The 17,845-nt window shown below is 33.9% G+C and overlaps 2 protein-coding genes across 3 annotated transcripts; both read right to left on the bottom strand.

Moving 5' to 3' along the window:
• Positions 1 to 5: 5 nt before the first annotated feature.
• LOC149741367 (E3 ubiquitin-protein ligase AMFR-like) lies at positions 6 to 11,424 on the bottom strand. Its single transcript, XM_089872237.1, has 14 exons — positions 10,721 to 11,424; positions 10,096 to 10,266; positions 9,295 to 9,437; positions 8,568 to 8,765; positions 7,827 to 8,002; positions 7,103 to 7,286; positions 6,393 to 6,513; positions 5,816 to 5,939; positions 4,861 to 4,937; positions 3,494 to 3,646; positions 2,762 to 2,853; positions 2,010 to 2,193; positions 1,423 to 1,515; positions 6 to 1,193 (listed from the first exon to the last, which is right to left on the bottom strand). The coding sequence occupies exons 1-14, from the start codon at positions 10,980 to 10,982 to the stop codon at positions 766 to 768; spliced, it is 2,406 nt and encodes an 801-aa protein (XP_089728363.1). The 5' UTR covers positions 10,983 to 11,424; the 3' UTR covers positions 6 to 765.
• A 721-nt stretch (positions 11,425 to 12,145) lies between these two features.
• Positions 12,146 to 17,662, bottom strand: LOC149741366 (lysosomal-associated transmembrane protein 4A-like). 2 transcript variants are annotated; one of them, XM_089872478.1, is made up of 7 exons: positions 17,131 to 17,662; positions 16,737 to 16,863; positions 15,543 to 15,616; positions 14,977 to 15,096; positions 13,517 to 13,672; positions 13,210 to 13,290; positions 12,146 to 12,599 (listed from the first exon to the last, which is right to left on the bottom strand). In XM_089872478.1, exons 1-7 carry the CDS (start codon positions 17,212 to 17,214, stop codon positions 12,507 to 12,509), a joined length of 735 nt encoding a protein of 244 aa, XP_089728604.1. In that variant the 5' UTR covers positions 17,215 to 17,662; the 3' UTR covers positions 12,146 to 12,506. The 2 variants fall into 2 exon arrangements, with proteins under 2 accessions (XP_089728604.1, XP_089728609.1); XM_089872483.1 differs by having other exon boundaries at positions 13,210 to 13,287.
• Between the last annotated feature and the right edge of the window lie 183 nt (positions 17,663 to 17,845).

Here is a 17,845-nt window from a genome sequence, read left to right as displayed (position 1 = left end):
ATAAATATTGTAAGCAATTCTGAATGTATTAGACAACCTGTTTTGCTGTAACAGGGAAAAAATGAACAATTCGTCGAACCGTTACCGAAAAAAAGAAAACGTTTTTATGTGTAGAACTGTGGGATAAGATGGGACACCTTTAGCACGTAACATTAAAATATACTGATCGTGTTTTAAACATTTAACAACGGTCAATGAAAATCGTGAGCATACGGCTTAATAATTCTATGAACGTTCTTTGTTTACTACCGCATGGGTCGCAAAAATAGAATGAAAAAGTGTCCCATCTTTGTTCACTCTACTGTATATGTGCATATGCCCTAAATGTTAGCAATTAAATCGAGACGGCCGCAAAATAACTACAACACAATGATATATCTCTTAAATAAAGTAATGTACAAAAAAGGCAACGTACTCCGCACGAGTCCTGTACGCGAATATGTTTAACGTAAAATAGTGTTGCCAAAATAGGAAATAGTTCAGTCTACAATTATGCGCAGTTATGGATTGGGCAACACTTTGGGCCAGCTAAAGTATTATACGGGGCTGTTCAGTAAATTGTAAACTTAAACCGTCATTTACCCCGCTATGGCTCGAATTAGCGAGAATTACCAGGGCTGTATGTACAACAGTCCACGCAGGCTTGAACTCATGTTAAGGTACATTCAGTAAAGCCGTTTTAAATTTGGAAAGCGTCACTTCGTAACTCCCATTGCAAATTAAACATGGAACGCGTAAATCGGGATTTCGGCAAAGTTGAGCTACTTAACCGAGCGATTCTTCTGACATTTCACCGTCCGTAATGTTATCTTCAACACGACCTTGAACGCGCTGCAATCCCTCCATCGCAGTGCCGCTTGGTGGCGTGATGGAGCGGCCGAAACCGCTGGTCAGCTGCAGCTCATCTTCTAGTATTTGACTCGCGCTTGTAGGCTCTTCTGTATCTACTTGTGTTGAGTTAGTGTTAAATTTTGCCAGCGGGAACTCGTTAGCGGCGGTAGACCCTGCTGGTTTGTCGACTTTTTTGTTACTAAGATATTTGAGACGCGCTTGACGGATTAATTCGTCCCGTCGGGTCTGTAGGACTTGCTCACGCTCCTGAGGAGCTTTGGAAAAGCGTCCTCCGACCACTGTAGGGGAGGATGGAGGAGCAGATGGTGCAGAGGTGGATGCTGCGGCTTGAGTTGCAAATCCTACAAAAAAAAATAATAGTTTTATAAAAAATTGGGACACCGAGCACATAATATCCAAATATCTTGATCGTGTTTTAAACAACTAACAGTGGTCTGTGGAAATCGTGATGATACGTTTTTATAATTCTTTGGATGTTATTTGTTTGCAACCAAATGGGACGAGAAAATCGAATGAAAAAGTGTCCAATCTTTTCCCACCCCCTATAATATTAAGTATGAAAACATGTACCTTGAAATGAAGTAGACGGTGTAGAAGTTGTTGGTTGTGTAGTTGGTGACGTGGAACTTGGAACGAGACGCCGACGCAAGAAAGTGCCGGGTGCTGTGAAACAATATTAATTTAATGGATATTTTTTTTCATGTCAAGTAAAGATAAATATTCATATTTTCAGTGGATATGTATCCTAAAAATCAAAGGTGCACAACTAATGGTACTTAAGGTTAAAATAAGTTACATTCATTATTTTATCCAGAGATAACTCTGCATAATAATGCACCGTTATGCACGTTTATAAGTATGAAAAAGAACTCGCCTGTTATAATGAATGTCGTTGTCGCCAAGTGTGGATAAATAAGTTACAATAATGTTTTATTTATGAATGGATAACTATGCATTGTAATATCCCTGTGGCTGTGTCAGAGGAAAAACTGAACACTGTGTTATAACAACTGTCATTACCCAGCCATACAACGATACAAGTATACAAAAATCTCTAACTAAATGTAAATGTGTTTTTAACTGTAACCGTGTTTTAACAAAATCTTCGCTACCGTAATCAAAGAGACAAAATAAGGTAATATTATTATTTCTATTACCTGTTTCTGATGGTGGTGTCTGTATTTGAAATGTTGAGTGTTCGTTGTCAGGTGTTGCCACCGGTGGCGCTGTTGGGAGCCTTGGATTGGTTGGAATGGTCACCTGACCTTCCAATATGTGATCTGTGGTGGCTTCAACGGAACCGGTTATTTGCAGATCATTTCGGATTACTTGAGCTGGTATCTGGAAACCAGTTTAAAGCGGTTAGAAGTAGTATAAGCAGGGTTAGACATATTTAAGCTTTAAACATTGCGTTTGACTATATGTATGGATTTATTGCTCAACTTTGGGTTAAATCCAAAGTCTTCTGCCTTACCCATACAGTAGAGTAGAATTGTTTTAAGAAAAAACAGCCATAAATGAATTCCTTTTTTTATAATTTATATATTCGCCGGGCTGAGAAATGACAGTCGTTAAAACACGGCCACATGGGTGTTCTCATGGGCGCCGTTTTATATGGTGCAGACGAGGCCGGCCTACTCTGGATATTATGCAGACGGTGCAGCACCTGCTGCGTATTTCCATTTCGTGCCAGCTTATGAGTTACCCATAACCTGTAGGTTAGAGGTAGGCGCGCTTTTTTACTTGCTACTAATAGGTAAAAATCCACACCACTTTACGATTCTGCAATTTATATTTAAGATGTATTTACTATTTAGAGGTGTGCGAGTACTAACCTGTGTTAAACGTTTTTTTTATATTTAAAACACATTAAAAATCATATATCTAGCAACATATATTACAGACTTACCTGTGGAAAAATATCTTGAACCTCACGAACCATCGTATCTAGTTGTGAATTGGAGGGCTGTTGGTTGGCTGGTAATCCTGTTGTCGTGGTTACTGTAGATATCATATATTTTATTATTCAAATACAGGTTTGCGTATATTAGATAGTGTTTCATATATATAGTAGTAGACAGTGTTTTCGTGTATATTAGATATTAGTCTGCTGGTGAAATGTATTCACCAAATGACTTACCTCTGGCATCAGTGTTGAGCAAAACTTAACAGTAATTGCTCCAACCCAGTGGTCATTCTGACTAAATTGCCAGCGATAATAAAAAAAACAAAAAATCCTGGTTAGACCTGACTACCCTGTCACCCCACATTTAGTGCCTATGCCACATAAACAGTTTATCTTATAATCTATAGTCTATACACCACCAGACGTACCCATTTTTAAGTTACAATCTATACACCACCAGACGTACCCACTTTTATGTTACAATCTATACACCACCAGACGTACCCACTTTTATGTCACAATCTATACACCACCAGACGTACCCATTTTTATGTTACAATGTGTACATACACCACCAGACGAATCCATTTTTATGTCACAGTCTATACACCACCAGACGAACCCATTTTTATGTCACAGTCTATACACCACCAGACGAACCCATTTTTATGTCACAGTCTATACACCACCAGACGAACCCATTTTTATGTCACAACATACTCACACCAGACTTACCCATGGCTTGTGCCCCATGCGCTGACCTCATGACCTCGACAGAAAAACTTGGCAGCCATGTAGCGAACCTTGAACCATCAAAGTGCCAGAAATGGTTCCGGTGCTGAACCACGCCTGGTGCTTGGTTGCGAGCACCAGCAGCAGGGTTCGGGGCTGAATGGGATGAAAGGTTTTTAGGTTTATTTTCATGGAAAAATGACAAAGCAATGGGGAACAGAAGTTAAACAACAAAAATAAACATAGAAAACACAAGTTAAACAACCCATTCACTAGACACTCATAAAAGGCAAAATTTAAAACAGGTTATGAGAGTTACAAATTGCTTCCAAACCATTTAATCTAGATGGTGCTTCCACACAGAGCACTAAAGTTTTGCTGACTAATAGGAAACACTATACAAATACTAAAGTTTTATGGACTTGATTTTATGAAGCAAACACAACTGAACTGTGTTGTAGGGCAATCGGATTTCCCAGCCTATCCACCCATAAAATTTTTTTTTAAATTAAGTTAACATATTATGGTACTGTGGGGTAAGATGGATATTGTGAGCACATAATATCCCATGCTTTTAACACTAAAGACTAAACACTGTTTTTTTAGAGTCGACAGGATACAGTTATATAATCTGTGAATATTCTTTGTTTAGAAATAGAACTAAAACATGGACCATCTTAATCTTACACTAACAGTGCATTTATATAAAACATAGTGTTCTTATGATATATATATATATATAGAATAGAGGCCTTGACTGTGTATGACAGTTTATAGTAATTGAGCCAACTCAGGCCTAAATCCCAGGTCCATGGCATGCCTCACCCATATAGAACAGAATCACTAACAAACACATAACATATATAACTGTAAAACCTGCCAATATCAGTAGGCCCAATATTTTAAACTAAAAGGTCTTTTGTAGCATATGTATATAATGGCTCTTGGTTTGCAACAATATAGCTATACATGCATGACAAGGTATGACGTCATATGCAATATGAGGCAGAGGAAGTTATATTTTACGATATCGTGTGTCATGTATCACTATGTAAACCACTGTGAATGAGGGAACATTACGTGGCATCGGTATTTAAAAGTACCGGCTTCTTTTGGCTGTTACGGTGTGAAAATTTTGTCTTGCTCAATAATTGGTAATAATAGCATCTGACCTAGCAAGTGTTTTCCTGTTATAGTATAACGATTGAAATATTTACAGATTTATATAACTGTATTCTAATACAAATAGGGCGGGGAAGATGGGACACCTTTTTATTTGTTGTACCACTTGGTAGTAAACTAGTAAACAAAGAAAATTTATAGATTTATAAAACCTTATCTGCCCTACTATATAATGTAACATAACTGACCTGTATCATTAAGCACATCAGGACCCAACATGACCGGTACATTCCTTCGGTTTGTGTTTCTGATGTCCAACTGCTTTCTGTTATAAAATTTCATATTTGAAAATTATAGAATCATGGTTGTTAAATTGGTGTGGTATGTATGTAATGTATGTATGTAGGGTGGTTGACATATGATATAATAATATTAGATTAAGCAAGTAAAGTGGGTGTATTAAGTACAAGTAGTACATGAATAGCCTACTAAATAAATGAAAAAACATCCTATTTTACACTGATTAAAGTGCCTTGAACAGGTTTTTAAAAGTTGGCACTATAAATGGGTAGTAATATAAAAGTGATTGATGCTTTGTAAACAAAGCTACCATATGTGTTTGTAGTGTGTTTGGTATGATGTGTCGGCAGTATGCATAGTAATCATTATGTGACAGTAACAGTTGGTAAACAATCTGTAATATTTGGTTGGTGACTTGGTGTATTAACGTGTAGTTTTAAAAACCAAAGGTTTTGCTACAACACCTCATGCGCCCTGTCAAGGCAAAACACATCAGTAGGTAAGAATAAAGTGACATTTTTTTCAAATGGCGTAGGAATAAATAAAGAAAATTCAGAGTTATAACAATCAAAATATTAACATATTCATTTAGGGAGTTTAGGCCTCTGTTTAAAGGCTCTTGAATAGTCACCATTCTATTCTATATGGATGAGGTTCCACAGCATAACACAATATGGGAAATAAGTATTTTTAGTATATGCTTAAGTATTAATTATAGTTGCATATTTTATAGCAAAAAGAGGGCAGCACCCTTGCTTTACAATTTTCTGCAAATTATACACTTCTATGATGGTACAGGAAATTCAATTGTATATGGGTGAGGTCTTATAGCAAGACTGGCCTTGGAACTTTTTTTTGCCAGGATTGGCCCATTTTCCCCAGAATAGTGACTAAACCACGTACCTGCATGTAGGACACGTTGTATCTTGTTCAAGCCATGAGCGTAAGCATGGTGAATGGAAGAAATGTCCACAAGGTAACTTTCGAGCGGTCTCCATTTGTTCCCAACAAATCGCGCATTGGTCTTCTGTGATATGTTGGTATAGGACAAAGGTTACAAGAAAATCAATCTTTTTGCTATTAAACACAGTGGAGTTTAGATGTATTTTAATACATAATACTGTACAAGACGGTATAAGAGAAAAAGTCATAATAAATTGGAAGTCATAATATAGGAAAAAGGGTCATAATATACAATACTAGTTTTTGTTGCTCAATTTTAACTAAAGAGAAAACCAACACATCCATAGCTGTAATGTTAGGGTAACTTGGGATGACATGCCACTGCAACTTTTGAAAGATAGTTGACAATGTGACATCATATATATTAGCACACCTTAGTTTTTTTTACTTTACTCATAAGCGTCTATATAAAAAGTAAAGCAAAATTATACTACAACCGCTATATTATTCAATGATTTTTCCCTAAGTCACGAAAAAAGGCAGATAAGTTTAATAAGGCTACGAGCATAGAACAAACCCTGGGCTTCAATTTCTTCTTTTGTAGCTTCTGGAAATTGAGCCTCCATGTTTGCTACTACCCGTCTGTAGTTTTTGTGACGAAGAAGCCGTTTTTGGATCTCGGAGAAAATGTACCTCAGCTGAAAGTTTGGGGGAGATTGGTTTTAAAGAAATTATGTTGGAATTTTTGGCACCGAGTGCAGTGCTATGATAAAAATTTAACAACTCACTTATTCAGTATTAGGTTTAAAAATAGTGACTATTTCTGACGTTTTAACAGAAAATTAAGTTAACTTTTTATTATTAATGGTTTGCTAAAATTATGATATTACTATTAAGATACACGAGCTGAGATGTGGCACTTCGAAAATGTTTCTAAAATGTTAATAAACAATTTTAATGTTAACTTCTTTAAAAACATGTCTGGGTGTTGGGGTAATTACTTATATGACGACCCATGAAATATCTCTGGGTGTTGGGAGTTGGGGTTAGTGCCAAACTCTAGCCTTAATTCCCTGTCTCCTACCATGCCTTACTTCTTTTTTTATTATCTTTATACACACCTACCAGCTATCATGCCTCACTGTAGAAGAAAAACGAAACTTTTTTATACACACTTAACAACTACCAGCTTTATACACCTACCAGCAAATGGGTTAAAAGGAAAACACTAAACAGTATTACCTCACCCATGTGGAACAGAAACAAAACTAACCCCTTCATACACACCTGCATACAAATGACCAAGCTGGCCATGGACAGCCATATATTGCCCGAGAACAACATATGAAGGTGGTGAACAAAGTTGATTGATAGAGACAGTAGTTCCATGGATAAATCAACGTGGTAGACGAGAGTTGCTTTCCTTTCCCATAACTCATCATGCTGGATGTCATATAAGTGGATGCAGTACCTGATATGGAAATGTTTTTTATTAATTTTTATTACAATCTAGGGTGATGCTGTTAAAATGCAGTTAAACTAAAAGTTGTCAACAAAATAGGCCCCTAACCTAGGGTGGCAGGGTAGGCAGGCACATACAGGGATTTGGTGCATTTTATTATGTAGTCAACATTATTATAGTGATTAGATTAAGTTAGAATTGTTTCAGAAGAATGTACGGCACATATGGCTTTGGCACATATGGCCAAAAACATTAATATTAAGTTTTCAAAAAAGTGAAAAATTTAGGTTAGGCAGAATAAAAACATTCATTAAAAAATGTATCTATTGCCTTTATTAAAACTGTTTTTAAATTCTCGTCACTGGGGTCAAAATATGTGTATGTTTACTTTATAGTTAGCATTATTAAACTACATAAAAATATATATTTATATATATATATACTATATATTATGGTTTTTCAGGTGTAACCTTCAATAATAGGGATTTTAAACCTAAAAATACCAATTTATATTAATGACTAGCTACAAAATACAATGAACATACATACCTTATAATAACATGTAAAGACTTAACAGTTATGATAAGGCACTCGGCAAGCATGAAGGTTATTGAGTGTATGTCACTGTAACTTGGACTACTGGCTTGAAACATAAATGATTTGGTAACGCATGACACTGTCAGTAGTAAGCAGCATGATATAATGAATCCCATCAGACCAAGAACCTGTGTTGCAAAAGTATTTAAATTTTCATGGATGAAAATTTTACATAAACACAATTTTTAATTGATACTCTGTTACGTTACCAGGCATAATGTAAATATTCGTTTAGCAGGCCAGCTGATAGAAAAAAACAAAAATGCATTTCCGATGTTTTGTTTGCCAGACGGCAAGACTTCATAAAGTCTTACATAGCAGTCAGGTGTCTGTTCAAACAAGCAGATATGAATGCACATAATGAATCCGATCCAGTAGATTGCATTCGTAACATATATAATTATATATATATAAAATATGTTTGACAGATACGACTCTATGAGTGTAACTGTATTTCTCCAAAGTTATTCCAGATTTTATTAAAAAAGTGTAAAAAAGTAATAAAACTTTTAAAAAGCATGAAAAAACATGGATTGGTTACATTGCATTCAATCAGTGCTATAACAGTACGAGTGTCAAGTGTAACGTAATTTTTCCAATGGCAACTCAGACTTTGTTAAAAGTAAAAACAAAACCTGTACACAGCAGTCAGCAACACAAGTTTTTAAATAGAAATTTAACTACTGCAGTTACCTTCCAGTGATAATACATGGGAGTGTTCGGTGAAAAAGAGAGAAATTCAAATCGATCCTTGCAGAGTTTGGTCAGGAGAAGAAGAAACGCGATCGCCGTGAACCACGATATCCACACGATGACCTCGTTGAGCGACTGAACGTTCATTACTCCGAATATAAAGATGAATTTGTAGAAAACAAAATTCCAAAATTTGTCCTAAAAAAAAGAAAAAATTATACGAATTGTAATTAAATATCTCTTGCATTACATCAGCATAGGCAAATACTTTGAATGAATGTAAATTTCCTCATCCACAGGAGGTCAAAAAATGACAGTCGATATAAAACTGCTGCTTTGTGTTATATAACTCGCGCCAGCCTATGAGTAACACTAACAAAGTATGTAACTTTGTGGGTGATTTCATTTTTGTTTATGTATGGCTAACAATTTGGACAACCCATTAGTGACCACTGACCACTATAATATAATATGTATACCCCATTGATTAATGTAGGACACAGACTCTGATAGCATGTGGTTACTTTACACTGGAGTGCTGTGCTAAAAAGTTTGATAACATCAAATGCACCCTTATTGTATTATATTTTACTATTCTAACAATATGCCTTGTTTTTTTGGTAGGTAAAAATGTCTGCATTTTTGGGCATCATACCCTAACTCGAAATGTTTAACAATATGTATATATATATAAGTCTTAGTTCTTAATATATACACAAGATGTTACCCTCATATGTTGCCGCTCAATAGCCCTTAACTTTCCAAAGACAAGTTTTTGAATAATTTGTACAATTATTGCAAGTAGACAGTATGTTGCATTGACCGCAAGCACCAGGCAAACTGGTTCATCCAGCATGAGAGTAAATACACCTGAAAAAAGAAAAGATTTTAACATACAAGCTACAAAATCAGATATATTATGTAGACATATCTTAAAACCAGCATATAATACATAGTCAAGGGATTTAACAAGCGGTATATACATTATTTATTTATTTTAAATGTAAGTGATATGTAAAATGGCAGCTAAACCCATTGTTATGAAATATTAGAAGCCTCATGGATAAATGTGATTATCATTGAAAATTTTTTGACTTTGCTTGTTTGCATACACACCTAACAGCAACTATAATTTGTGCACTATAAAGATGAAACTTTCCCGACACATAAGCAAAAAGGGAGAAGAACTGAGTACAATGTATTTACCAATATTCGGTGCCAATAATTTAACCACCAGAAACTCTACATCTGTCTTAAAGCCTAAAGGGACTTAACACTTTTGGCACAATAACACACTTAACACACATATACATATATTGGTATATTATATATATATAATATATATATATATTTACATTATTTGCATGAAGTCCTGCCATTTGACAGAAGAAACCTCAGAAATACATTCTATCAGAAATACACAACATTTCATACCAAATAAGCTGCTAAACAATTATTCACATTAAGTCTAGTAGTGAAAGTAACAGAATATTAATAAACTAATATCCATATCCAAGTTCTAACACACCATATGCATGACTATATTCCCCATTTTCAATTGCCATTGCAATTTCTGTTCCGATATAAGGTTGTTCATCTTCATGAACTTTTCTCTTCACTGACAAAGTAACAGAAGAAGTTGGAGGTTGAGAAGCGTTTGGATCTTGTGTGGGATAAGTCCATACATTCACATCTTTATCTGTAGGTTAATTACATGCTTACAAAGCAGTTATATATATTTAGATTTGTAAAACTGCATAATATCCCCCAAAAATGGTCACCAATAAAGATACATTAATTATAACACAGTTAAATATTGTTAATATTGAAACATATATTTCACGCAAAAACAACCCCAAAGATACATTTGTTACATGCTACTTATATATTGAATATTAAAACAGTGACCAAAAATATTCACCCACAAAGACACATTAATTACGAGTTTAACATAACAGGTATATTTCAATATAAAAAGCAGGGCATATATATATAATATATTAATATATATATATCCCAGATGTGTGATAACTCGTAGGATTTTTAATGATAGCATGCATACTGCAAAAAATAACCTTTTTGCACGCCCAAGATCTCGTCAGCAACTGCCATATTCTGCAGACAGAGAAATAAAAAAAACTCCTACAACTTACAATCAGATTCTACGGCTTCGTTTCCAGGTACTTCTGCTTCTAAAATTTCTTCTGGTTTCTTAATATTTTCAATACTGTTTTCCCCATTCCTGGTTTCTGGATTCGCAGCTACAATTGGCTTGGGATGCAAAAAGTTCTCTCTTTCTTCCAATATAGTTGTATGAGCCCATAAAATTGAGAGACTTAACAGTATGAAACTGGCAGTGGAATATACAGATATACTGGGCATTGGAAACCTCCGAAATATAATAATAGCCGGCATTTTAAGTTTATGTTACTTCAGTTTTGTTCTTCGTTGTACACGATCCAATGAGAAAAATAACAAATCAAGGTTTCAACGCTGGATTTCGCTGAATTTGTAAAAGTTTGATATTAAAATTGCACTTGCCACTCACATTATATTATATTACTTTTGGTTCTATAAGAATAAATTTATATTAAAAAGCTGCGAATCTTACCAATTTATAACTGTAAACTTTTGCATTTTCACTACCAGAATTTACTTTACACACCATTTATACATTAATTAAAACACTTCCGTTTTCTTTTTACGTATTTTACAATCATATTATGGTAGAGTAACCTTTATCATTTTAAAGCAATGATTATTAACGATGTCCAGATAACGTAGCTTATAACTGTGCTATAACTTTATATCATCCAGAACTTTCCATTTACGTTAAAATATTAAACTACACATCATCATAAAGTGAATTTTAATTTGCTATCAAACAAGGACAATGCGGCGGATTGCATTTAAAGTTAATAATAGAGGTTCACAAATTCAATCACGCGATTATTACATATTTTTGGTTTCATTCTATGTTGTTGTTTTTTTTTATAAAAATCAATACCTTGTATCTGAATATTTCCAACATATATAACTACAGTTTCACATTTGTCCATTTTGTCATAACGTCAAAACCTAAGTCCCACATTCCAAAATTTTATCAAGCCTTATAATGTTAGCATATACATAAAAAAAGTTTTGTTTATAGTATTCAGCCAGAGTATATTAAACAAAGTTTAAAACTTTAGTATACTCTGATTCAACCTATAGTCCGTATAAGATCATGTTTATACACAGAAAAAAAATCATAGGCTAAAGTGTATTTAACACGATTTCGAATTTGTTCCAAATGCAATATGACAACCACAGTGTTTTGTAAAATTGGTTTAATCGATATTTGAACCACAACACGCAGGATTTAATCTGTTCCATGCTATTTAATACCAATTCAATCAACATCGAACCCCTCGAGCAATGACATTATCACTAGAACAGTGGATTAAGCGTTCGATCGCGCGTGCCCTTGGTCGTCCAGAACGTTCTACAGTTTCGTCTGGTCTGCTTTGTACACTACGATCACAAGGGCATGTTGCAACATACCTACAAAACTTCCTGTGTCAACAAACCAGTCTCGGTTACGCCACAACTAATATGTTTTATTGAAATATATCACGCTCTAGAGAGAAAGCACAGGCAACATCCCTTTTGTGTGAAATTTATATACCGCACATTTACAGATTCAAATCTAAACATAGAATTACTAAACCTTTCGTGAACAAGCTTCACAGCACGACAGTAAAAACCGAATAGAATAGTACTATATTACAATTAATGTTTTCAGTTATAATGAACAAGTTTAATTACCATGAACACATTAAAATCATTGTTTTAAAACAGTTTACGCTGCGTAACTAATCTTGGTGATGCAATGTTAAGTGATTGGACAGCAGGTGTTAAGCAATCTAAGCTATTTATGTACAAGGGTTTGGGGCTGCCTTAAGCAGCATACGGGGGTGGTGCTGGTTTTGTGTCAATTTCCTCCATGTCATCAAAAAGTGGAACTTTTTGAATGTCTTCATATTTTGGTGGCTGTGAAATAAAGTATTTATTATTAAGTTAACTGCTATTTTAATTTAAACTACTAAACACATCTAATTAAAGGCAATGTTTTATGAAACCTAATACCCTTTTAGATAATTCCAGGTTTTATTTTGATGTTTCTGCTCCAAAAAAGCTCAATAAATCATCAAGTTAATCTTTCATAAAAAAAAACCCAACAACTAAGTAAAAAGTTTCATTCAAAGAAACCATATTGCTAACTAAGCAAGTCATGGTTTGTTTACTCTCCCATCCTAGTGATACAATCATACAGGAATTCACTCAGTAAACAACTATGTTGTTATGTTGCTTACAGAACTAGAGCAATGTCAAAATAAGCCGCTGCTTGGCCTTACGTGCTCAAATGCATTAAATATGACTTTAACACAGTATATATATATATGTGTTTTGAGCAAAAATGTATGTCTTCAATAAGAATTTAAGAAATACCAATGAGTTCGAGTGTTTTTATAAAACCACTACTCAGTTAAGCTCCAGTGCTCAAACTTTGTTTTCTATAGCTTTACCACATTGTAACAACAGCTGGTCTGGTTTAACTATGTAGATTGTTATTCGGTTTGCAACAGTATGTACCACATACCTTGTAAATTGGGCAAGACTTTTCCTTGTTGTTTGACACGCACATAATTTCTGGATCTTGACGTTGACGAAGAATAACCTGCTGTAAAAGTACATTAAATTGAAGGTACCATTAAATTATAAAGTACAGGTTTTACTTTGGATCATTTGACAGTAAACAGTCACAGAAAAGGTATACTATTCTCTTACATATTACATAAAAAACTGAAAAACATGAATGTATATACTGTACAGTCCCAGGCATATTAACCAAATGGTGAAATATAAAAAGGAGTTCTGACTTCTGACACCCTACACTCCAGCATTACCTGTGTCGTAATGTGCTTGTAGCATCTGTACACCACTGCTATCAGATAAGACTTAATGACCATGATAATGAAAAGGATGGTAAATACAATGCATGCCAACCAACGCTCGTCAACTGACATCAACCAATCCTTCCATTCCTGTGGCATTTGTGGACACTGTAATAGAACCATTTTTTAGGAAAAAATCATACACAAAGTTGAATAGTGTGAATAACCGAAATAAAAAAAGCACATGGGGTTAAAAAAATGTTGTGGAAATAACGTGTCTTAATGTGATGCAGTGTCGCGGCACCGGACCTTAATGGGATTTCGGGGTGTTGGGTTAATGGGCCAAATCTGGCCTAAATCCCAGGTCCTTGACCCATAATTTACCCATAAAAGAGAAAAAAGAGAAGATACAACTGCTTTTATTGCTATATGTTGCAAATTAACATAAAATAATATGTACTAGTTAAGCCCCCTTTTTGGCAACATAAGCAGTAATTCTACTTGTTATGGGCTTTTCCAGAAAGAATTTTGATAGGTTACAACGTCATTTAGCAAAATTGTTGGCGGAAGAGTACAAATACAGATATAATAAGCCTGGCAGCAACAGTATTACGAGTAGGCTAAGCGTTTATTTGAAATTTGTGTGTTTGAATTGAAACAGTTTACTAATCGAAACGTTTCACTATATCTATTACTATATGTTATGAAATAGTTTTTTTGATACATTAATAATATAATTTCCAGGTCATTATATCAAATTTGCTTGAACTAATTGATTAAATATTACTATTACACATCTTCCAAAGTCCAACTATACAACTAAATTTTAACATTAAGTGTGTACTGTGTACATTATAGTGACTTCATTATATTTTATAGTTGATAAGTTGTAATATTGTAGTTTTTGCTCACATAACTATATCCTCATTTGGATTTGATGTTTTTCGTTATCACACTTGAATAGATAAACGTAATCCATTACGCCTTATATACTTGGCATTACAACAAGATTATATCTTGTTGAGTAATGGAACAACTATGCCTTAGGCTAGAGCAAACAAATTATCTATGTACCTATGTATTATGAGCTACAATTCACTTTAATCTCCAGTGTTAAACCATTGTTTCAAAAACTCTAGGTGTGTGTATGTGCGTATGTATGCGCATGTGTGTGTGTGCATGGGTGATATAGCGCAAGAGAGAACATGTTGTGCACTAAATGATTTAAAACTTCCAATCACAGAACTATGTAACTTCCAATTAAGTGTAACAGGCCATGAATTTAGTACAAAGCTGTATTAAAGAGCTATAAACTCAATTATTTGCCAACTCAGACATTTTCTTTGAACACACAGCGCATGATCTAATGTAAACATTCATGAAACGATTTGCCAAAAATAAATTATGCTGCTCATAGTCAGGTTGTGGAATTATTAATTTTACTTTGGATACATAAAATAACTTGTACATACTCTGAGCAAGTTTGCTTTAATACTGGGCCAGTAGAACATCACGCTGCCAATGTAAACGATGGTGCAAAGAAAGTTGAACAACTGGCAGATGAAGAAAGGTAGAAGAAAACCAGATCGATTCTGTTAAAAAAACACAACATATTAAATATTTTTAATTAAAGGCAACATATTAATAAAAGGCACTAAACTGGTACATATGCCATGTTAAATATAATAACTCTAATTGGACCAAATTATTCAATAAATCATTAAAAGGTTTAGTACTTCATAACAACAATAGCCACATTAGTTATGCTCTGTGTATAAATAATTAAAATGTTGCATTGAGCATGGTGACTAGCCTTTCAACAAACCACATAAATAATTCATTTACCATAATATAAGCCTTAGTAAGAGGTTGGTAAACATTATGTATAAAACAATAAAAGTATATTTAGTCTTAAATTCAGATGGTAATTAAAAGTAACAAAAGTATATATTACTATATGTTTAGCAGGCCATTTAAACTTGAATTTTTCAGTCTTAAATTTATTTACATGGCATTTTTTATGAATATCCTACAGTACCTTGATGAGGCCAAATACAGCTAATCCTGAGATCAAAGTTATGAAAACACCATTTCCCACTCCAATCCATAGAGCTGTAACAACATTGAGTTAAGAAATATAAATACAGATAAATCATTTGATTATTTTCCCAGTAGCCCATAGGGAAACTGTCAGTCCATATGTTTGCATTACCAGTTGCTTTTAAATGCTGCACGAGTAACCAATTGTAAAAAAAAGAGAAACTATAATTGAAAAATTTTGTGTAAATTGCTGTTTATTGACGCTCATTCAAGTACTAGTAAAAAAAATGAAACAAAAACATTTATTTGCGTCAGTTATCCAAGCGTTTGCTATTCATCGCCCTTTATTGATAACAAACCATGTAGACACAGTCAACAAAACAAGGTCATTAAATGTTTATAAGATATACTGATATGTAATAAAAACACAGTAACAGGCAAGCAAAACATGGCCATTTACATATAACACTCACATACAAAACGCCCCTTTTTAATATCACATAAACACAATATATGCATTATTTTTCCCATGTAAAATGTATATCAGTGGCTTGCTATGATAATAGCAACAGCATGCTATGTACACACCAGTTGAATATGAGAAGGTTTTATACAAGTCACACTGTTGTGGTTTTGTTAAAGCCAGGACAATGAACATTGTTCAATAACAATAGATAGTCTTTATAAGGTAAAGGTATCATTTCATCATGAATCACCTATGCTATACTTATACACAATAATAAGCTACTGTTTTGGATGTTCTGCAATTTCATAACATTTGAACAGAAAAGCTAAATAGCCCTGTATGAATATGTATATATATATATTTATTATTTACTAATTTCGTCATATATTACACCAAAAAACAGTGCCTATTACAGTAGTATGACACATAAGTTTTATAGTTTTTAAAATGGTATTAAAATTTTGAAAGACATTGTTACAATGCATTTACCCTTATACAACAACTTTATGGAAATTAAATGAATTAATTTTTTGAATACTGTATACTTTGGTCTAGATTGTTTATATAGACACTTAAAACAGCAAGGTAAAGTCTATGTTAAGTTATAAAACAGAGATGCCAAAATACATCACCAGTCTCAGTTCAAAAATTAAAAGAGCAAGCAATCCAAGGAACCCCAAACAATACACGATACACCTATGCTGTGACATTCTGTATTCAGCTTACCAGAGTGTCGATAGGACTCATTTTCATACAAATCATTGAACATTTTTGCTGATCCAAGGTCATATTGCACTTCAATTGAACCGCTCAATGCAAGAGTACAGAAAACCAGAGTGATCAAGCCTGCAACCTGTGATATTAGACCGGTTAGGCATAGCCTATTGACATTGAAAGGAAAACTGCAACTCATTCTATTTACTGCAGTAAAAAAATTTCTTCATATTACTAAAAAAACAAAAACACAATAACTCCTACACTTTATATATACATATGAAAATAAAGTGACTTTGTAGCCTATACAAAAAAACAACAAAATACATAAGTAAAATTATTTTATTCCAACATATGTAAGAAATGTAAACTGACAAATTTATACAACTAGAGCCTCATAGCTTACCCCTGTCAGCACTGCAAGCATGAAAGTGCCAGTTTTGACATGACAGCAGAAACAACACGTAGTAGAAGGGGTGTTGCGGGTCATGCTTCACAGTTTTAACTTTATAAACTTCAAAACAATATTTTTATCACTATTTTTGTTAATATCTATAAAGTTCAGAAAAAAAGGGTAAATACTAGTATCTATGTAAGTAATAATGCTATGTTAAAATTATTAATTTCAGTTTGTTTTTTTACACAAAGAGAATCTGCAACAGCATGGAATTTAGAATTAAAAATATGTCACATCCTAAAAATCGGACAATTAAAAAATCACGGCTATACTTTCTACATTAAAAACGCTGATATTCTCTGTTTTTCCACTTACACCATAAATGTATTGCTGACTTAATTCCACTATAGCATAACAAGTTCAGTTTGGTAACTGTGCAACAAAAATACTTCAATACCGGCGCGAGTTTAATATATACAAGCTCTGAAAGATAACCAATGGCTTCATAAATCCTCCAAACAATTTCCATTTTATTATTCGAGGGTGTTCCTTTATAAAACCAACGCGTAAGGAACTATACACAACAGCTACCTAAGTGGCGAAATCTAATGAAGTGTTTCTTTCTCTTTTGCTTTTCAGTCATTGGTTACCGGTCACCTGACGTCGATCGATGAGGTCACTTTCCGAAAATATCCGAAGAGGTTTCATAAATAAAGATTTACTT

The sequence above is a fragment of the Ciona robusta genome, chromosome 1 (genome assembly GCF_009617815.1).
Source record: "Ciona robusta chromosome 1, ASM961781v2".
In the NCBI taxonomy this organism is placed as follows: domain Eukaryota; kingdom Metazoa; phylum Chordata; class Ascidiacea; order Phlebobranchia; family Cionidae; genus Ciona; species Ciona robusta.
The sequence above is the reverse complement of the archived record's forward strand: the minus strand, read 5'-3'. Positions and strand labels throughout refer to the sequence as shown.